This window comes from Aspergillus welwitschiae, assembly GCF_003344945.1.
Source record: "Aspergillus welwitschiae strain CBS 139.54b unplaced genomic scaffold BDQ94scaffold_4, whole genome shotgun sequence".
NCBI classification, from domain to species: Eukaryota; Fungi; Ascomycota; class Eurotiomycetes; order Eurotiales; family Aspergillaceae; genus Aspergillus; species Aspergillus welwitschiae.
This window is the reverse complement of record NW_020798698.1, coordinates 824,317-845,506: the sequence shown is the minus strand read 5'-3', so window position 1 is coordinate 845,506 and position 21,190 is coordinate 824,317. Positions and strand designations below refer to the sequence as shown.

General features: G+C 49.8%; 8 protein-coding genes across 8 annotated transcripts; 2 read left to right on the top strand and 6 right to left on the bottom strand.

Moving 5' to 3' along the window:
• Positions 1-276: 276 nt before the first annotated feature.
• On the bottom strand, positions 277-1,769 carry BDQ94DRAFT_166761 (putative alpha-1,6-mannosyltransferase subunit; the record flags this gene model as incomplete). Its single annotated transcript, XM_026770623.1, has 3 exons — positions 277-940; positions 991-1,276; positions 1,334-1,769. 3 exons carry the CDS (start codon positions 1,767-1,769, stop codon positions 277-279), a joined length of 1,386 nt encoding a protein of 461 aa, XP_026630607.1.
• A 463-nt stretch (positions 1,770-2,232) lies between these two features.
• On the bottom strand, positions 2,233-2,594 carry BDQ94DRAFT_136685 (uncharacterized protein). Its single transcript, XM_026764918.1, has one exon. The coding sequence runs from the start codon at positions 2,561-2,563 to the stop codon at positions 2,300-2,302; it is 264 nt and encodes an 87-aa protein (XP_026630606.1). The 5' UTR covers positions 2,564-2,594; the 3' UTR covers positions 2,233-2,299.
• Positions 2,595-4,887: 2,293 nt separating this feature from the next.
• BDQ94DRAFT_91196 (uncharacterized protein) lies at positions 4,888-5,622 on the bottom strand. Its single transcript, XM_026776831.1, has 2 exons — positions 5,049-5,622; positions 4,888-4,987 (listed from the first exon to the last, which is right to left on the bottom strand). The coding sequence occupies exon 1, from the start codon at positions 5,533-5,535 to the stop codon at positions 5,077-5,079; it is 459 nt and encodes a 152-aa protein (XP_026630605.1). The 5' UTR covers positions 5,536-5,622; the 3' UTR covers positions 4,888-4,987; positions 5,049-5,076.
• Positions 5,623-8,846: 3,224 nt separating this feature from the next.
• Positions 8,847-11,631, bottom strand: BDQ94DRAFT_136683 (serine/threonine-protein kinase). The gene is made up of 3 exons (XM_026764917.1): positions 11,417-11,631; positions 10,958-11,358; positions 8,847-10,909 (listed from the first exon to the last, which is right to left on the bottom strand). The coding sequence occupies exons 1-3, from the start codon at positions 11,615-11,617 to the stop codon at positions 9,160-9,162; spliced, it is 2,352 nt and encodes a 783-aa protein (XP_026630604.1). The 5' UTR covers positions 11,618-11,631; the 3' UTR covers positions 8,847-9,159.
• A 736-nt stretch (positions 11,632-12,367) lies between these two features.
• Positions 12,368-13,193, top strand: BDQ94DRAFT_136681 (uncharacterized protein). The gene is made up of 3 exons (XM_026764916.1): positions 12,368-12,537; positions 12,634-12,977; positions 13,056-13,193. Exons 1-2 carry the CDS (start codon positions 12,402-12,404, stop codon positions 12,957-12,959), a joined length of 462 nt encoding a protein of 153 aa, XP_026630603.1. The 5' UTR covers positions 12,368-12,401; the 3' UTR covers positions 12,960-12,977; positions 13,056-13,193.
• A 109-nt stretch (positions 13,194-13,302) lies between these two features.
• On the bottom strand, positions 13,303-14,884 carry BDQ94DRAFT_136679 (threonine aldolase GLY1). Its single transcript, XM_026764915.1, has 3 exons — positions 14,631-14,884; positions 13,605-14,558; positions 13,303-13,546 (listed from the first exon to the last, which is right to left on the bottom strand). Exons 1-3 carry the CDS (start codon positions 14,803-14,805, stop codon positions 13,479-13,481), a joined length of 1,197 nt encoding a protein of 398 aa, XP_026630602.1. The 5' UTR covers positions 14,806-14,884; the 3' UTR covers positions 13,303-13,478.
• Positions 14,885-16,196: 1,312 nt separating this feature from the next.
• On the top strand, positions 16,197-18,437 carry BDQ94DRAFT_91163 (uncharacterized protein). The gene is made up of 2 exons (XM_026776830.1): positions 16,197-16,531; positions 16,594-18,437. Exons 1-2 carry the CDS (start codon positions 16,239-16,241, stop codon positions 18,083-18,085), a joined length of 1,785 nt encoding a protein of 594 aa, XP_026630601.1. The 5' UTR covers positions 16,197-16,238; the 3' UTR covers positions 18,086-18,437.
• On the bottom strand, positions 18,223-20,972 carry BDQ94DRAFT_157087 (RNA exonuclease; the record flags this gene model as incomplete). Its single annotated transcript, XM_026768696.1, has 5 exons — positions 18,223-18,546; positions 18,602-18,710; positions 18,802-19,990; positions 20,069-20,434; positions 20,552-20,972. 5 exons carry the CDS (start codon positions 20,970-20,972, stop codon positions 18,223-18,225), a joined length of 2,409 nt encoding a protein of 802 aa, XP_026630600.1.
• Between the last annotated feature and the right edge of the window lie 218 nt (positions 20,973-21,190).

The window sequence follows — 21,190 nt, the reverse complement described above, 5'->3', positions numbered from 1 at the left end:
ACTACAATTGTATAATATTTAGTTCGTAACCCTTTTAATCATTGCAGAGCACAGATAAAGAGGTAGTAGATGAGCTACTTGAAGTCTAGATAGCTACCACTAACACCAAACGCCTCGCCAAAAATAGCAAATCAGCCAAAAACGTAGAATCCATCCCATACGCCGTCAGCCAGGTCGTTATTAGTCCGCATTTTACATGGTCATGTCTCAGACCAATCATCATCTGCAGTAAACATCAAAGTGAAGCAACATGCCGTATCCCAGCAACGGACTTGATCATTCAACTTGCTGTTCCTCGCCCGGGAAAAGCTTCTCGTAAAGGCCGTTCAACTTGTCCTTCATCCGCTCCCACCATGTCAGGTTCAGCTGCTTGCTGATTTCACGGTACTGGTACATCTCGCCCCAGCAGTCGCGTCCATACTGACACCCAGCCATGTTGACCAGGAAGTCTCTTTCATCTTCCTGGTAGTGGACATTCGGGTCATTCTCGTCCCCACATGCCCCCTGGGGATACGAGTTGATATAGCGTTGAGGGAGGAAGCCAACGTGGCTGCGAACCCACGGCTGCGTCGCATAGAGGTATTCCATCGCATCCTGCTCTTTATGCTCCCACTCCATATGTTTCTGTTCGTACATGACTGGGTCCCACCACGCGTCCAGCAGGCGGTCGGCCCAGAGGGAGCGCCGGATGAAGAAAGAGCCGAGGTTGAAGCCCCCACAGTCCTGCGACAATAGCATATGTACCGATGATGGATCCCCGTCTCCGTTTGGCGAACGAGACACCTCGTCCAGATAAGCGTCGTCCGGCGGGTGGCTGATGTTCAATGGGTTATAGACATTGATGTCCCGGTAAATGATTTCATCCAAGCGGTCGAATATATGGTCCTGTAACGAGTAGGAGTATTCCATGATCCAAGTGCTAAGGTCCAGCCACCAAAACCTGCACAAGATGTCAGTGACGCTCATGGAATTTAAATACGGCAAGCATACCATTCAGCATCGGGATGCTTTCGCATCGTCTCCCGGATAAGGTCCACCTTCTCCCAGCTCTCGCGCCATTCGTGCGAATACCGCTTCTTCGCCAACATGTTGACGGTTTCCAACTCGTAGCCCCATCGTTCCACATAATTCTTCTTGTTCCATATGCTGTTGCGCTCGATCGCCCATTCGCGCGCTCCCTTCCACTCCATCACGCCGCCTTCTATGTTAGATTCCAGTATGATCACGAATTTGCGCCCACCGCCTAGCGGAGAGCGTCGATACTTCTGAAGAAGAGCTGTAACAAGGTCAGCTACCTGCAGGCTTTCTTCCCATTGGTATGCGATTCACTTACACGCCCCAAAAAACATATAGCCCAGCAAAAGAAAGATCAGCGCCACGAGCAAGCGCGATCGTCTGCGCCGCAGAACCGACCTGCCAAACCCCAAGCGCCAGCCCGTAGCTGGGGAGAGAGGCCGCCCCCGGCCAAACTCATCCTTATCGACATAACCATTCGGAGACCCCGAGCCCAGACGAAAGCGCGGCAAAGTGGCGGAGAGCTGGCGTCTTGAGCGCGAGAAGAATCCGCTGTTCTTCGTCGAAAAGGACGGGTAGCCTCGTACCTCGTCGCTCTTGGCTTTGGCGGCGGCCCAGGAGATGCCGCTGGCGCCTATGGGATTTGGCGACAGGAAGCCATTGTGAGGCGTGGTAGAGCCACTGGGCGAAGTGAGTCCAGGACTAGACCATCCTGCTCCCGCGGGGTGGGGAGAGGGCGATCGCGACAAGGACATGAGCGGGGAGTCGGGACCGACAGGGATGCCGGCAGGAAGGGCAATGGCGGGCGAGCACAACGGCCCGCGGAGCAGCCACAGGCGGGCGTGATTGGGGAGTTCGTGCTCGGCAGAGGGCCGCTGTGGAGGAGGTCAATGGGAGATGTCTTTCTTTGAAACGGGCGCCCGCAACTTGGGGAACAGGAGCGCAGCAGGATGGAAAAAAAGGACGAGGTTTTGGAGCGGAGGTGTAGGAGATACGTTAGTGAAGTAACAGATCGCTATCGACCCAGAAAATTAAAAGAGAGCTAGAAATTAAAGTAAAATTACTCTTCGGTTCAGGAGTCACCAGCTCGAAACGACGGAAGAGGAATAGCATGACATGGTCGTTGATAAAAACTGGATCACCAAGTCGCCAAAAAGGCCGAAACAATAATCCAGGAACAGAGAACCCATCCGCGAACGGGTCTGTCCGCTTTCGTTTGGGAGCTTTTTTTTTCCCTTCCTTTGAGGGCCACTTGTCAGGTTAACGGTACAGTTCCAAGGGCGCGCTAGGGGGCCCCGGAGAACTGGTGAAGAATGGAAGGAATGGATCCAAGGGTCAACAACACCCATGAGGCAGCGATGAGGGCGCTACTACCTCCTCTCCTCTCCCTCCCCTTATCGTCAAGTAAGACATTCCGCGCGAGGACCATGGAAAGAATCCAAGCCATGGCTATCAGGATGACCACCCAATGAGTCGGACATCGTCTGTCACCTTGTGTGTGAGTGAGTGAGTGAGTGAGTGAGGATGAGGTGCTCCGACAGAGCATCATTCGTCGGTGGTGGGGAAGAAGGAGATTAAACTGCAAAAAGCAGATTAATTTAATTAAATCCTAGAAACAGCCCCGCCCCCTCGCTTGAGCTTCTCGCGCAGACGCCGAAACGAACGGTTGGAGCCTGGCAATTTGTTGGGAAGAGGAGCTGCTCATTTCGAAGGTTACTTTGCAAGCAAGTAGTAGTGAGTTGGACACGATGGCTCGAGACGGTTGTCTCACATCTGTCAGACCTCCCCAATGCGACAAAGAAGCAGTGCGGTGGGACACATTCGAGCTATGTTCCAGTTCGGAGAAGATGGAAGAACTGCTAGAAACCCGAGAGACAAGAGAAAGACCGACTTGACTAGCAGAAAGAAACTAATCTCCAAGATCCACATGGAAAGAGAGTGAGACCCACTCCGTCTTTCAGTTTAGCGGTCAGGGTCACAAGTGGTGGTGGTGTTGCTGCCCTGCTTCCATCGTGGCTTTTCGACGCATTGGGAAACCTCACGAGCTCATGATTCGAGATCATTGACAGTATCCAAATAACTTGATGTGTTCCTTGGATCTGTCTGCTTCCGGCGTCGCTTATTCAAGGTGAATAGGTACCACCTTGCGAACCAGGGAACTGGCCTTCGTATTGTCGCCAAGAGGTAAAGGCTTCACGGACCCAGTCAAGTCCAGACCCTATGAGGGTCGCTGCTAGTCTCTCTTCGCAAATAGCTCCTACATATCATAGAAATTACTGTATATCGTTATATGTATATTGAGAACTTCAATGGCCGAGAGCGACGCTGTTTTTGGCTGTCAATTTGCCAGTATTCTAACCACTGACGCAGACTCTTGTGTCCATGTCCCAGTATCATGTGTAGTGGGCTCCGCTCATCTGACAGCAACTCGGCTGTCAGTCACGATTTCTAACCTTCAGCTATACTTTGCTAGAGCATATTGTCCACCGCACTGCTGCTTGACAACGGTGTTGAAATGGTTTCTTCCCAAGGTCTCATTATAAATCAATGCTCTCTATGCAGAAGCTCGATTTCTCTTTCGTGCCATAATAGTTGTACTCTGCAAACAACAATTAGACTTTGGATAGAGACATTCCATCTATGCCCAGACCCTTTAGGATAATAAGTAATCCTTCAGTTCGGAGTATCAACAGTTTCTTGTTCTTTATTTTGACGTAATCTCATCTTATGGCTTACTGTTCTTTAGATGCAGACTACCAGTTATCCAAAAACAGTAATTGTTCTGATAGACAAAGTACTGAGAATAAATGATGCGACACTGATAATACAGACTCCTGGGATGAAGATGTCCAAATACAGGATGCCAGTGACGCGGACTTGCTCTTTAAAGACAACGAACATCCACTGGAGTACTATGTCCAGCAACTAGCAAACATCGACGAGGCATTGAATATCTAAGAAGGCTGCCCTAAAAGTACCACCGCTCTCCTTGACCGGGTTAAGCAAGAATAATTCCAATAAGGTATACATCTAAGAATGGTTTACTCTTTCCGGTGATATCTTTCTATGAGAGTATCCAGAATAGTCTACAATAGTCAAAATTTCAATGAGATTGGGACATGAATAAACCACTCAATACATTAAGTATGTGTGATCCTTCCATTGCCGCATGACTTTACGGCGGTAGCCACTATGATATCGTGCGTAATCAACTATATAGTTAATCCATGTACCACCTGTGCGGTGATCCGACAGTTAGCCAAGAAGCGCAAGTTTTCTCCCAAAGACGGGTTAAGCCTCCTGAGCGAAGGTTATAGAGACCACTGTCAGTGCTACTAAGAAGAAATTTGGGCACAGTCGCCATTGTATGGGAATGAGACTTGTCTTGCAGCTTGCCAGTCTCACTACAAATCGTACTTTGACCATCTTAGATCTTAAATATTGACATATTTAGGACAAAGGAACGAAAAGATATACTCTATACAAGAACCCAAACTAAGAGATATCAGGTGCCTGACAACGAACATCAGAAAAGCCCCTTTCTAAGATCCAAACAAAGTACGACCGGGAGCAGCCAATGCGAGAAATCCAACGCCAGCTGTCTAGAGATATACTGGCTGAAACAGATACCTTTGCAATGTTTAGAGGTGGTACCTGCACGACAGAAGCGGCAAATTAACAGAGCGGTTCCCTGAAGCTTCTGGATAGATCATAGTAGCAGTTAGAGAAGCCGCACTTATGGCAACTCTCGCGCTAGAAACTCACCGTAACGAATTAGAGCGCTAGGACACCAGTATTCCGGACCTTAGCGGTATGGAACGATTGAAAAATTACGGGCTACAGGTCTAAATAAGAATGGAGAAATAATGAGAACTGATCTGATGCGGAAGGTGATTCTAAGCATCAAGCTTTGTGGTAAGCCTTGCATATTGATGAATTGGCATATCGCGCCTCAACTACTCTGCATTTCTGGCTCGACGAAGTCAGCAAAAGAATCACATACACGCGGACTGAGCAAAGATAGATGGACATACAGATCACAAAGCTCTAAGCGGATTCTACTCAAGTCCTTCTCTCATCAATCTCCCCGTCCATAGTGCCTATTGAAGGGTACATGCGCTCGCCAATCGCCCTTCGACGATTCATTTCTTCGACGAATCTCAGCTGCATCTGCAGACCTTGTTGCTCGGCATCACCTCTAGGAGCTGGGAAATGCTCTGGAAATTCCATCTCACATTGCTCGTGGAGACATTGCACTTGAACGGTGTTCCAACCTTGCGAGTAGAAATGCTGCGAGAGGGCTTCTTTCATCCGCTCGATATGAGCGATGAAACAAGAACACTGTGTATCAGTCCATGCTTGAGAGCATAAGAAGTCGTAAAGTCTCTTCTCGTAAGTAGTCAGGCTTGAGGGGTCGACGGCGTGAGACTCATCTGTATCCGATGTCGCGTTGAGAGCAAAGGAGGGAGTTTGGCTTGCAGTACCAGACAGGGGAGTTTCCTGATCTGCATCAACTGACATAGTTTGGCCGCTTTATAATATGTAGGGATTGGGCTGAACTAAGTTCCGAGTTGGATAGGCTGGCGAATTAATGAATGAAGATCAGCGGCACACAAGAGACGATGTAATATGAGAACGGAGGTGGTAGCGTTGACTTTATGTATCCGCTGAAATACCCTTGCACTAACAGTAGTAGCACAACGCTTACAGTAATTTACTGGTAGTATTTGTACCTTACGAAGCATGACCACTTGGCTTTCGCAAAAGTTATATTTATGTAAAACCATGTATTGATGCTCCTTAACTATATCCCATGTCTCTGTCGAGTCCCACAGTAGATGACTATTCCCGGTCCGAATCTAGGAACAAACGGTAACGCCAGTGCGGAGCGAGTAGTTGCAAGCATTATTCATGTGTGTGCACTAATGAGAGCAAAGTCAATTTCCATCACGGGATCATTACTGAAGAAAGCTCATTATAGATCATATATACCTGGTGCTGTGGATAACAGTTGGTACGGTGTAATACTCCGTTTACACAGATGGAGCAATCCTGGTACATGGAGGAGCAAAACTAACCTCCGTATTGCGATTTAGAACGCTTCTACGATAACCGTTTCCGTTGCAACTTACACCAAAGTAATAACTCGGGTTGTTGGCATCGCTCTCGTCAATACGAAGGTGAACAGCATTAGGCTCTGCAACATCTGCCTCTCGAGAGGAACAAGCCTGCGGCGCTTCTACTGCTGGCCTTGCGGACACGATGGCAGTGGCTGATATAAATATGGACAGATAAGATAGCTTCATATTTTGTAGAGCTGTAGAAAATAAATAAGGAGAACGGGAACTCTCGATCTTTCGGTTTAACAGACTTGATTGCGTCCGAAATAGTTGTTGACTGTCAATTCACGCGGCCATGTTGTGTCCTTTTATGGTGCCTCGGCGACAGAGAGCCGAGACTATCAGTCCAGCCTGTGATTGAAGGTTGAATATATCCCAGCAAGGCGCTATATTTCAGAATGGAATCCTTGGTGTCTCTTCTATAGCTGCAGGGAACACCACGTAGGTAAAGATGATCTGGCGAAGTATACCTACGTAGCTGAAACTCCGAATACAACCTTCCAAGTGGAGTACAGATGATTTACAGCTCGGAGCACTGTGAATGCTGCCCGCTGTTGTTCCAAACCCAGATCAACATCTGCCAAAAGTACCGGGTATCCACTCTGTTAGAGATGGGTGAGCTAACGTGCTAAGGCAAACAAACAGGCGGTGGAACCACAAACTGATGGTCGGCTTATATATATGACGAGGATCGTCTATCAAGTGTAGACCTATCATATAATTGCCTCATTAACATGTAAAGAACTAGTTGCTAAGAAACTATGTATCATGAACGATTGCCCCACCCAGACAAATATTCAAAGCAGAATGATACTCTTGAGAGCAACCGGGATCGGGAACGCCTGACAGGAAGACAAAAGGCGGGGCTAGTATACGGTATATCACTCAGAGTCATATGCTCCAGTCTAATCACTGCCTTACGATTGGAACAGTATCAGGCGCCACTTCAATGGATAGGAAGAACAGATACACATCGTCACTTGAGGCCTTCGTTCATAGTTAGTTATCGCCTCGACTCGTCCGCTCTAACTTAGCCCCAACCCATACGCAACAAGTAGACTTGACTACTAAACATTGAACTATGAACTATTCTTCGTCAAGAATTGAACTGTCTGGTTATCTTGCTCACTTTTCGCATCTCTCGGCCATCACTCGCAATCACTTCTCCATCAGGTTAGCGGTAGATCCGGTCACCACAGGGCAAGTATTGACCCACCCAAGATGGCCAGTGGGATCATAGGGCCCCTGGCACAATGCCTGCGTGTAAGCACTAGGCATAAGCTCAATACTTGTTACTGCAGTCAGCGTTGCATTTGTTAGCTCAAGCTTTGCCTGATAAGGAAATGTACAAGTCTGTAGGTGCCGGGCCATGATCAGGATCAAACCTGGAGGAGGGACCAATTATCCATGTAGTATATAACTATCACATATCATAGTGTCTCACCTAGTAACCATACGAAGATTTGACTGTTGTGACCTACTAGGCGTCCACTCATATACACGATGGTAGGGCCGATATAGCACTTCCTAGGTACTGAACACTAATGAACCTGGCACATGTTACTGCAGTCAGAGTTACATTGAATAGACTTAGGTTAGGCTTCAACAAGGATATCAATTGGTGATTCAGTTACCGCGTTACCCGATGTCAGCGACGGAGTCCAGATATCAGGCCATGGTATCTACCGAGGTGAGGCATATTCGTTAATCGCCTCGTCTGTGATGCAGAAAGAATTTGAAAGACTGTACTATTAGTATCGCCTAAGTAATGGCAGTCCTTAGTAAACTCTGACCCAAACAACATTCCTGAATGGCGGTTTTCATATAAATCTGGGCTATCAGTGCATCAGACGAGGGCATTTCACTTCCAAAATATTCTCGTGCAAAACAATCCCTTACATACGAATCCGTAAAAATCAAGTGCAAAATGAGACTCTGGATGAACGCCATCGTTGCCCTTCTGTTCATGGGAGTTGCCGTGGCGAAGGGTATTGGACCTTGTTATAACCAGTAGGTGCTCTTCTGTCTTCATTTCAAGCATCTTATTTACTTCGAAGTTGAATGCTAAGTTTCTTATAGAGCAGATCCTGATAATGACATTGGAAACTACTGTTATTGTCAAGGAAATGGTGTGTCCTTTCACATCTCTGAAACTTTACTCTACCATCCCTGGGAAACTCGGCTTGACTGATCTCCATTCTATGTCAGGTGGCTGTTACTTCGAGGGCAAACATAACTCGTGCGACCCCCCTGGGATTGCTATTCCTGGCGGTTGTCCATGACCATGATACGCAGTGGCCTATGCTTGAGGACAGAAGGATGAGTCGCAAGGGTAGATTGTATTTCGCTATTGTGTCTCCTTAGGGATAGAGTGCAGATTAACTAGAATAGAGAATATTCTAGCCTGACTGAGTTTGAATGTAGACAACAAAGTCATGTCTCAGATACAAATAATTTCTCTTTTTAATCAGAGCTCTAAGATCGTCGAAATGCTCAACAATCAGATTTTTAGTATATACCCTGAGGCGTGAACAACCCATGACGGGGTTGCTATCTAATACCAGCCACGTAGCAACAGCTTGTTATTTACTCCAAGTAGTCCTCTGCACAAGGCGATACTATTAAACCAAGGTATCAGACGGGACTGGGATGGACAATGGCAATATGTCACTTCATATATTCTAATGGTTCGTCTCAGACGTATGCTGGGTGAGCGAGTAGAAAATTGTGGTTGGTATTCATTGATAAATATCCATGCAATTGATGATCGTACATGCATTGACGAGAGTAGTCTTTTTTTCCTTTTTTGGTCCTCCTCCTGCCCCTACCTTATCCAGATCATTAGGTATATGCAACCAACGCCAAAATCATTACTGAGTCACCCCATTTGTACCCCCAAGACCAAACGAAGATGCAACCCATACATAAGAGATACATACAACTCCATTCCACACCAGGGACCTTACACCATACCTCATAGCCACCTTCAACTGAGTCAGCGAACCAACTGCCACCATATCGACACCTACTTCTTCCCATGCGGTGTTTTCCGCATAGGTTGTCGGTTGGCAGCCTTCTCCTTGGGCATCAGGACTTTGCGCACGGTGAAGCCTTTCTCCTCATCGGGACGCGAGCGCGCACTGTCTCCATGGTAGAATTCGCACGCGAACTTTAAAAACTTGTTCCGATGCTGATAGACGGTAATGACATCGCCGGTATACAGTTTACCGAAATGGAAGCCCTCCCCACCATTGTCATTCTCGGGCCCGCGTCGCAGCTCAGTTCCATTGACCCAGATACACTTTCGGGTTTTGGTTGAGAGAATAGCCATCACGCCGGGGACAGTCATCCAATCGTGTCCAGCGGCAATCTTGGATTCGATGGCTGGAGCCCAGAAGGTAACCTCCAATGCATACGCAGGTATCCGCGTATCCATCGGCTCGGGATAGCATATGGTTGCTTGGGGGCCGCGGCCCCAGGATGTCATCCGAGCTTCCAACGGGATTGTGAGCTCAAAGATGGACCCTGGGAGAGTGGTCAGCTTTCCAAGGAGGGGGCATGTTTTGCTAGGCTGCGCCGCGATATTGAGGATTGGGCTTGGTGTCTGGTCGGATGCAGGCTGTGGGGAAGGCTGATTGTCTTCCCTTTTCGGCAAGTCAGGAAGTCGCAGTCCGGTTTTGGCATCGATAGTATTCGCCAACTCAATGTCGAAGACCTCTTCAGGGGCAGCATCGGGCTCAGCACACCTGTCGTTGGTCTTCCCCGTTGTCGCTTCAGGACTCGAACGCTCACTGGCAGTATCAGGTATAGGGAGCTCAATCCGCCGGCTAAATTTTGAAGCCTTGGGGGTTTCATCATCGATAGTGGTCTGCGGGGGTACTTCTGGGGCCTTGTCCTTCGGGACTTCCGCGGCCATGCTAGTTTGCGGCCCCGGCGCCTCGACGTGACGGGGAATGTTGTTCAAGCCAGGGTGCGACGAGTTCATGTTCAGCTGCCCAACAAGGTTCTCAGCTCCCATTAAGCTAGGTGCAGACCCGGCGACGGGGTTTTCCGGCAGGGAGAGGATGGAGTTCAGGCTGTTGCCGTCGCTGATAATCGACTCACCAGTGGAAGAAACGAAGTCATGGAGGCCAAAGTCGTCCCCCTCAAATGCATCAATTTTGTCGCCCAACGCGTGAGAACTTCGAAGTATCGATGGCGTAATCTCACCAAAAAGTCGTTTAGGAGTCGACTGGGAAATTGGTTGAACAGCCTGGAAACTGTCGAGACTGGGCAGCGACGGATAACGAATTTCCTCCGGGGGATATTCAAGCTTGATTTTCTTGGCCTGGGCCAGTTCGTCCTCCTCCTCAGCCGCGACTTCTGCTGCCGGCTTATCATTCAAAGACAGTTGGGAGGCGTCTATTTCGTCCTCGACATCCTCGCCTATATCAGAAAGCTCATCTGGGACACCCAAAAACAAGTCCTCGTCATCATATTCGTCAATGTCCGCAACTCCTGCAATCCACGGGTGCCTAAAACATTCTCGTTCGTTCGGGCGAGACTGGGGGTCACGATTCAGGAGTCGAGCGACCAAGTCTATCCCATCCTCAGAGACGCCTGCCTTGCGAAGTTCACTATAATCGGCATCCTCAGTCATGATGATTCGCAGCATCTGAGCACCACGATCATCTCCTCGAGGAGCGAAAGGAGGGACTCCCGAAAGAAGGTGAAATAGAACGGCCCCAAGCGACCACATGTCAACGGATTGATCGTAAGGGGACGTTTTTGGAGGTCTAATGGTCAGTATAGTTTCGGCAGAGCATATGGTATTAGGAACTCACGGATCACCCAGCCTGCGCCGTTTCCGAACCTCACCACGCCGGTAAGTGTCATACTCGGGATAGACTTCCGGGGCGCAGTACAGCAAAGTTCCACAGAACGTCCTCAGAAAAGTCTCTTCCTGGACTACTTTTGAAAGACCAAAGTCCGACAATTTCACCCGTAGGGGATCAAGAGACGAGATCAAGATATTGTCTGGCTTGATATCCCGATGCGTGATCTTCCGTTTATGTAGATAGTGGAGTGCATGCAAGATTTGTCGCGCCATAGTCCTAACCTGGGGCTCTGCGATCCTGCCATGCGACTGCAAGTATGTGGACAGCTCTCCACCGGGAACGTACTCCATGATGATGTATATCCATCTGTCGTGTTCGTGATGGTCGACGTATTGGACGATATTGGGCTGGAAGGTATTAATGTTAACAGGAAAGTCCACAACTTTATTTGATGTGATTACTCACGTGTTTCAGATCTTTCATAATCTTCATTTCATTGTCAACCTTCTTGTCGAGTATGCCATTTTTCATCCAGCGGCGCTTGTCGAGTTCTTTAGCTGCATACACAGAACCATGCTGCTTTGTAGCGAGTTTGTAGACCGTTGCAAAGGCTCCCTTGCCTATTTGCCCCGTTACGTTGTAGATTGCTCCGCCAGACCAGTGCATGCCGTACGTATTTGGTGAAGCGATCTGCAGAGCGGGCGCGGGGGTTGTACGAGCTCTGGGCTGCGCCGCACCTGCTCTTTGCGTCTCAATCTTTTCGAAGTAGCGAAGCATATTTTCGGTGTACTGCATGACAAAGCCTTCCCGGGATGGCAGGCGCACGATAAATCTGACTTCCTCCGAAGACTGCCCCTCACCATTCGGCACCTGAATGACGGAACCATTGACTAGCATGCGGCTCTTCTCACGTTGAATCTTGCGAAGACGGCAGTTGTCTACGATCGTTCCATTGGTGGAGGTGTCCTCCAGCATTATGATCCCATCTTGCGTGAGATAGATGCGGAAGTGCGTGTTCGAAATACGTTTCGAATTAGCATCAGCAATGAGAAGATCGCAGCGAGCCCTGTTCCGTCCGAAGCAAAAGCCCGTGTTTGCGTCATGCACATCTGATGACAGTCTAAGAGCGAAGTCCAAAGCTGCGGTATCTGAACATTCATATTCTAGCGCATCCCTTTGTAGGATGTGCTGCGGGGCGTGGCGCGCAGTTGCGGCTACAGCATCATGGGCTGCAGGTGAATTTGGGTGTAAGATACAAACAATGTCCGTCAGATCATCCTCGTGGAGGGCCGAATTGTTGTAGCCCATGCGGCGAGGGTCCGTGCATGGCTGGGTGGACTCCTGGGTCGCCTCCATCTGCACGGATATTGATGATGACGTCGAGGGCTGACAAAACCAGTGCGACTGCCGGGAAATGAAAGAATATTGTGAAGAAAGAAAAAAAAAAAAAATGCAAAAAAAAGTAGGAGCAAACTATTTGACAAGACAAACACTGAAGGGTATATGTGCAGGGGTTGCGAGTAGAGAAATGGGAATAGGACTATGCGTAACCAAGGCGATGATCAACAGGACTCCATATCATAGACCTATTGGAAGTATAAGCCTTGCTAGGATTTTAAGATTGTTCGTTTGTATGTTTGAACAATTCTTGCAGCGATGCAGGAAGGTATGAAAGACCTTACCTGGCGAGCAACCAAACGACAGCACCAGCCCGCGCGATGTTCCAGCAACCTTAAGAGAGCGCACCCCGATATCACACCCAAATTATCCAAGGCCTGGTGTATGCGATAATAATCTGGCAGGACGAGGGCCAGTAAATGTACCAAACAAGACTTTATACAGTGTGCCTTCGAGCGATAGGCAGCGAGGTCTTAAAAGTATCTCAGTCGTGATGGATAGCCCCAGGCTTGAAAGCCAACCAGATTGGGACCTAAACTGCTCAGGAATTCGTAGTGTTGGACCATTGAAGCAAGGAGCGAAAGGGGAATTTGTCGAAGGGGCTTTGTGAGGGACACCAAGCGTATTTCTATAGCAAGTTCAGGTATCAGTCAAGGATGCCCATGTAACAAACAACAGTGCACAGAGAACGGAAAGTTAGACTCACACAGCTAGCAAAGTCTCCACCAACTATCTACTGCATTGCCAGGCTCTGGAGATGCGATAGAGGGAGCATGAAAGGTGGAGCCAGGGACTGAGACGAGACGAGAGACTGTCCGACAGGAGTCGTCGTCCGAGAAACATGCAGCAGCAAGGCTGGGGTGGTAAACCGCAGCTCTTTAATTTGAAAGTCCAGCAGAGCCCCAGGCACCAACAAGGCAGAACCCCGGACGGCCACGCCTGAGCCAATAAGAGTGCGCCTTGCGCATAGGCGGGCGGAACACACCGCATCTAATGAATCCGTGGATCCAACGCGTGACACTCGACTTCAGATCGATTTACTTCCTAGTGATTCAGGTCGGGTCTATCCTATATCCACTAGAGCTATTATTCAGCGACTACCGTATAATTACTTTAGTCAGTACTACGCTCAAGCTTTCTTGTTCATAGCTGCCTCAAACACCTGCTCGAGTCGAGAGAGGGACTCTTCGGATACCTCTGCAGTCATGTTAGATTGATTAGGAGAGAGTAGTTCGCATGGGAAAGGGATACTTACGGTAGTGGACGACAATGCGACTACCCCCAAGCTTCAACCCCTTTTCACGTCCGATCTCAGCCAGGTCATCAGGCCCCAAGCCCGACCCCTCGACGTCCAACCACACCATGTTGGTCTGTACAGGGTGAGATAGCTTGCCTCCACGGCTAGTCCACATATCGGCAACCTTCTTTGCTCTCTGATGAGACCCTAGAAGCTTCCCTTGCTGTCCATTGGGGTCTGGTCCAAACGTCTCCTCAACCGCGACGCGGGCCGCCGCAGAGATGACTCCAGCTTGACGTACACCACCACCGATGGATTTGCGAAACCATCGAGCTTTCTTGATGAACTCGTTCGAGCCAACAATAATACTTCCAATGGGGGCACCTAAGCCCTTCGAGAAACATAGGCTTACGCTATCGAACAAAGTAGTGTAGTCAGGCAAACTACCGGCACCGGACACCACTGCTTCCCAAAGTCTCGCACCATCCAGATGGACCTTGATGTTGTTTTGATGGGCCCATTCAGTGATACGCCGAGCCTCAGAAAGTGGCATAACCATCCCATCCAACGTGTTCTCAAGACTGATGAGCTTCGTAGGACAGTAGTGGATGTTATCGCTGAGTACCGCATGTTTCTTAATATCCTCCAAAGTAAGGTGAACACCATTCTTCGGGGTGACGGGCATGACTGTAGCGCCCGTGAGGGAGCTTACTCCACCAGCCTCGTAACAGATGATATGAGACCGATGATCGCACAAGACAGAATAAGGCGGTTCCTTCAGGTGCGTGCGGATGGCAACCTGGTTGCCCATTGTGCCAGACATGACCAAGAGAGCGCTTTCATGTTGAGTACGCTCTGCCACATAAGCTTCAAGATCATTTGTCACTGGGTCTTCACCGAAGACATCGTCAAGAAGTGTGGTCTGGCAGATAGCCTCGAGCATTGCCGGAGTTGGCTTGGTCATTGTATCACCTTACGACACATGATTCTCAGCAAAAGCGGACATCACGATGGCAGCATTCTTCTGCTATGAGTCATACTCACTTCTCAGGTCAAACTCAGCTGCCCCAGCGCCCTGCCACGTGCTGGGTCTGCTTCCATTGGAAGCTGTTGATACGCTAGCCATGGCGATCCTGGAACGGTATGCGGATCTTGGGATTGGGAAGGAGGGTCTTAAAGGAAACAAGGATCGAAGAGAATAGCGGGCCAAGGATCCCATCGAGCCTCAAAACTGAAATGATAACAGGGCTAAGGCAAAAGCAAGTAGGCAGCGGCAACGAATTGGCTGTTAATCTAACGGGCATGCGGGGGACATTCCGAGGGAAAGCAAAAAGTGACTAATCACCGATAGGAACAATGAGGAGATTCTCCGGAGGGCTGTGATTCGACAATGAGATGGGCCCAGGCGGTGCATGGTTCATACTCGATTCGGCCTAGTTCCTCTCATGATCAATTTTTGAAGTAGAAGCGTTCTTCTCTAGTATAGACTTATCAAGTCTTGAGCACCACCACAGCTTAAAGGATGCGTTTGGGACTATGAACTTAGATGAAACCTAGCAGATTCAGCAGCTTACATCGTCCGCTAATCTTACACCTTCGACACCTACTTCACCAAGTAAACCTTACAGTTCCAATTAACCTTTTATAGTTTTCTAAAACAAAGCTCCACGAAGCCATGTCCCACTTTCAACATCTTCCATACAGGCAAAGAATGATAGTGAGACCTGGTTCCCTCCATTTAAGCCGAGGTGCGATGAATAACTACGCGCTCATTGAGAAGAATCATATGAACCCAGACAATGCTAGCCAAAAAAGCCGCATGTCAAGGCTACTGGCTTGTTTTCTGCAGATGAAGACAATTATAGTTTATACTCTCCTGGATATTAAACTTCTCCGATGAGGGATGTCCGAACAGACTTGTTATCTGACCAAGGCAAAGTCAAGGTTAAATAATGAGCAGGTGAGGAACAGAAACAAGAAATTGTAAGGGCCAGGATGTGACATGTGTGCTGAGTGCTGATATGTAGATATCTGGAAGCCTGCATCTAGGTAGTAGTTAGTTCAACACTAAAACTAAACAGACTTTAGTACGGAAGTTAATTGGAGGACTGTCAAAAGTCTTACCTGCATATCTGGCTGTGACGGAAGAAAAGGCCAGTGCTCTCCTCCATACACCAAGTCATTAAGAAAGCAGAAGGTCATGCATTGTGATACAATCATTGCATGATCGAGATCCTTTTTGTAGAGATTCTATCATTCTCAATGGACTGCATTCTTGCCAGCAATGCCAAGTGTATAGGTATTGAAGTAACTAGCTGAGGCTATATCTAGTTGGGCTGATCAGGAGAAGCATCACGGTAACATACGTAAAGATACATACACGGAGGGGAACGGAAGCCGGGCCCAGCCACTGAACGGGAAACACGGAGGGCCGGGTATGACGACAGTGAAACGCGTGCGGCCCTTATCGATAGCCTAATCGGGAATGGTCGACCCGCCAACGTGTCTCCATTGACGGCTGAGTCAGCAGTCGAGATCCCTCTGGACTTTTGCGGGCAGGTTTGCGCCCTGACTTTGGTCCATCTCGCAACTTCACGCGGGCTCACGGCCAGACGCTCTTTCAAGGCCTGAGTTCCAACGCGCCTCCCCGTCATGTCCACCGCCATGGATCTGTCTCGGCTTACCCGCCCCGCAATCCTCTGCCAGTGCTCGCGATGCTCGAGTTCGCTGGCTGCGCTGGAGAACGAGTGGGCTAAACTTTCGAATTCTTACTCCATAGTGGCTGGATGGCTGAGCGTTGAGCTGCATCGCATTTCCATCTCCTCGGAGAAGAAGCAGATCCCGCAATCATCAGAGCTGAGTACCCTACGAGGCCGGATCCTCCAGGAAATCTCCTGTAAGCTCTGTCAACAGAAGTTGGGCGTGCTCTGCTCTCTAGACAATGGGTAAGTGGGGGGATTGTTCTGGAAGGCATCTGTCTCACGTTTCTCGACTAACACGGAAGCAGCCCCAATATCTTCTGGAAGCTATCGAAGGTGTCGTTCCGGGAAATTGTTACCATGCGCACAGTAGAGCCCGTATTCAAGGATGGATCGCTCGAACGCATCCTCTGTCCGACTCCTCCCTCCCGACAAGACCGAACCCCAGTCCATGCTGGGGCCCTGATACCCACTACATCGACGGAGCTAGACCCCTACAACATGTCTATGGAACAACAGATCCAGCACCAAGGTCTGAGCCTCGATCACATCACAAGTTCTGTCAGCAACCTTCACGATACCATGTCCGAGTTGAAGAACGCATTCACCGCTCTGCGCATCGAATTGAACGGCCCAGGTCGATTCACATCTGATATGGGCACCCCCGCCAGCAAGGACATGATGATTGCAACAGTGTTGAAGGAACTCAGATCCAAAGCCGATGAGATCGAAAGACTGAAGCTCGAAAACGAAGCACTCAAGTTGAGGAATCGCTACGCGGAAGAACAAACTTTAAAACAAGCACAACCGCCGCCACCACCACCGTTATACGCCGACACAACAGTCCTTGCAGAAGTCCGAAGCCCAGGCCTATTACAGGGGAGTCGGAAGCGGCCCTGGCCAGATTCATTTCCGAGCGGACGCACCCACCCAATAAGAGATTCGTTCGACGATGACTCTTCAGACAGCATCGCAGACTTCTCGCTAGAAGATGCCAGCCTACCTCCAGTCAAAATCCCACTGAAGGACTCCATATCCATGTCCACAACAGACAAAACAACCCAAGAGCCTACACCATCAGGCTCCCCCAAACTCCACATCGAAGTCAACCCCTCGCAACGACAACAACAGCAGCAGCAACAAACCCCCAATTACGGAAACGACCTTGACGACAACCATCACCACGACAACAGTAACAACTCCGCCACCTCTCACCGAGAAGCCATAGTAAAACGTCCCCGCCTATCTCAATCAACAGATAAACCCCCAACCAGTGGACGCAGACCCGGCCGACCCTCGCGCAAATCATTCAGCCAGACCGCTAAACCAGACATTCCCACCAACAACGCGAACAATGAAAGCCCAAACCCCACCGCACTGACCGAGCAAAACGGCAACACGCACAAAGACACCCAATTCACGGATTCCAGTCCCAGCGATATCCGCACTACAAAAGAGAACCGACCCGCTCACTCACGAAGCCTGCGCAGTAGATCTCGGCCCCCGTCACGGCGCCAATCCGCCGCAGCTAATGCCGACACACGTCCTTCGGAGCCAGAGCAAACACAGAATGGGTTTCAGAACGGGGACGACGTACCAGACCAGACTGAACAGCGACAACAACAGCAACAGCCAACGCCCCCACTACACACAGGCAAAGAAAACTCGCATGGCGGCGCAAACGGAGTGCACAAGCCCGATACACGAGAGAAACGCAAAGCACAGTCCGCAGCGCGAGATATCATGGTACGATTAGCTATGCAGCGCGAGGAAGCAATGGAGACTGAGGATTCGCGGTGAGAGCGAGTTGAGTGGGATCTTTAGAAACAAAAACGTGAAGTCTTCAGTTTTGATACACAAAAGCAAGCAAGCTAGACTGATCCGCTCACTTTATTATTCCTTTCATCCTTCTTTCTATCAAATGTATTATCTATACTCTATCCTTGGGTGATGTGACGTCCCTTCTCTTTTCTTCTTTCATGTGTTTGTACAAAAAGTGGCCCCTTTTCTTTTCTTTTCTCCCTACACAGGTCTCTATAGGGATCACCCGCCGCCTTACTATTTACTAGCTCTTTCATGGCGCCCCCCTTCTTTGATACATTTCCCCACTGGGCTGAGATTGCCAGTCTAGCTTTCCGCACAATGATATCCCCACACTGGCTGTGGTTCAGCCCAATTTTAACCAACCAATCCAAAAATGTCCGATTTTGAGATCGCTTCAGTATGTCCTGTGCCTTTTTGTTCGTGATAGAATGTAGATACTAGGCAGTTAGGTAGTAGGCGAGTAAGTTTTGGTCAGAAGCGCGGCTCGCATACCCATAATCTAGAGTTCAAAGCATGGGGAACCTCCGCAAGAAGCCTCGAAAGGCATTCCCAATAAGCGAACCAAACCACCAGGACCTGTATCCTGAACCCGGTCTGCTGCCTGGTCAAAAACACAGTCCCGTACGGAAGAGCAAAAAATAATTGACGTAATAAGAAGAAAAAAAAGGTAAGATGTTTATTACTTCACACACATGAACCCGCAGCCTTCTCTGGCTCGCTCACAGGCCTTCTTGAGCGCCTGCTCCTCAGTATCGGTCCATTTGACAGTCAGCTCATCCCACGGTTTGCGGGAGTTGAATTCTTCGCGGAAGGTCTTGTGCATGGCTTGGAGGCGGCTGACTTCGCGGGGATCTCCGGTACCAGAGTAGACAAGGAATAACGTGCAAGGTGGGAGGGATTGGTAGATTTGGTGGATGTTGGAGACGGTACGAGAGACGGTGTCGGCGAGGTTGCGAGTGGCTTCTTTGGTGGGGGAGACGGCGGCGGATGTCGGAGTCGTTTCTTCAGGAGGGGGAACGAGCGTCGTCGACTCGTTGGCGTTGTTGGGGTCGGGCATCCGATTGCACCAGCCGCGATAAACTTCAAGCTCACGCAACCTAGCCCATGTGAAGTCAACACCACCTCCGGGAATGGAGGGGTTGCTGTCATCGCCGTTGACTACCTTCGAGATGCCATTTACTACGTCGGTGTCGTTGCTGCACCCTATCGATGCAGTCGCCTGTGACCCAAAGCCGCGCTCGGGGTTGCCCCAGTCGACAACAGCTCCGGTGCGGCCTTCGTTGGTGGCCGATTTCCCCGAACGCATGGAGCGTGCGAGGCGCTTGAAAATACTCTCGTTCGATGCCTCACTGGTGCCCCAGCGCTCACCCTTTTCGCACTTCTGCTTCACAAGTTCGAGCACTGCGCGCGCATCTTCGATCGAGTCGTGGCCGGTCTGGCCCTTCTGGATCTCTTTTCCGAGATACTTCTGGGTGAGCCATCTCAAACTGCACTTGAGCGGCGGCCCGCGGGGATGGGGGTAAATAAATGTGGTGTCGACGATGAACGGGTGAGTGAGTTTCAGGGCGCTAAAATCGGAATTCAGGGAGTGGCCGACGAGAATGGTACGAGGAGTAAGGAGGGAGAGAAGCTTCTGCTGGACATCGGCAAGGGTGGTGGTGACGGGATCGAGTAATTCTTTCGTGATACCAGAGAAACGAGTCAAATAGTCGATGATAGGTCGCTGGGGTTTCACCAACTCATCTAGTACGACTTCACCATCCCACCGGACCATGCTGATGCGCGTGAGCTCGGATTGGCCACCTTCAGTTATACACATCTCGCAATCCAACGCTAGCACATCCCGGCCTGCGGTCATGCTGCCTTGCTGGATTTCAGAGTCTGGTACCTGACCAGCCTCCAAGCTCTCGACGTGAGTATCTACCCATCCATCTTCCTTGGAATGTCCGGCCCGCTTACGGCTCTCCAACAAAGTCGACTTCTCTTGTTCTGTGGCGAGCAGAGCCGGATGAAGCACATAGTCGTTCTCCCGGAGATCTTCCAGGGAGCTGATAAAAGTGGTGATTGGTGTACGCTGGAAGGCGATACTCTTGTCCACCTTGGGAGGTTTTACTCCCTTCGTGTTACTGTCCTTGCCCTTCGGTAGAGCAGATAGAAGTATGGCTTGAAGTGGAGAGTGGATCTTGTTGTACTTAGAATCACCGGGGGCTTTTACGGGCCAGGCGTGAGGAAACATGTCCGCTAGCGGTTGTAGGGGAGCCGGAAGGTCACCACGCGAAAGAGGGCGAGGATTGAACCGATGTGACCGGTCCTCCAGCGGCAGGCCTTGCTTCCAGCGAGCAAATTCTTCCGCTTTTGTATCCTCCTCCATTGCCTTGTCCGCACCGGCAGGTTCTTCCGTCTCCTTCTCAGTAACTGAATCTGCATCCAAAGGAAGTGAACCATCGAACATGCCCAGTTCCAGACCAGGCACCATCAGCACGACAATCTTCCTAACATGACCAGAGTGTTTTATTGAGATCCACTGCGGCGCGACGCCATCAGCAAAGCAGTAGAGTAGCAGACTCTGGAGATCGGAGATCCGGATGGATGATTGCAATTTTCCTTCAACATAGGTAAGGACGGGGTATTTTGTCTTCTCCCCATCCACGCGCTTCTTCTTCGAAGCTCTTTCCTTCAGCATTTCATCCTGCGCCTTCCCAGGTTCTTCCGAGTCGATACCGTTCTGAGACTTTGTCTTGCCCGAGTTTAGGAGCGAAAGCGTTTGAGCAACGCCAAAGCTATTCGCATCTGAGCTGCCTCTTACTGGATCTTCGTCATCTGAACATCCAGCCTCTGTGCGCTTGCGCTTGTTTCCTCCCATGATGTTTAAAGCGACGACCGGGGCGGCAAAGAACAAATCACGACAGGTTCGGGGGCTCGGAAGGCCTGCTAGCTGCAGAAGAATCGACCAGAATCACTCAGCGTGCTTCCGATATCGCAATGCCGACTCAGACAGTTACAGGCAGGTCTAGGCAAGGATGGGGAATTGGCGACCAGAAGATCGACAGAGGTCGCGCGACGCAGAATCCCGCCGACTTT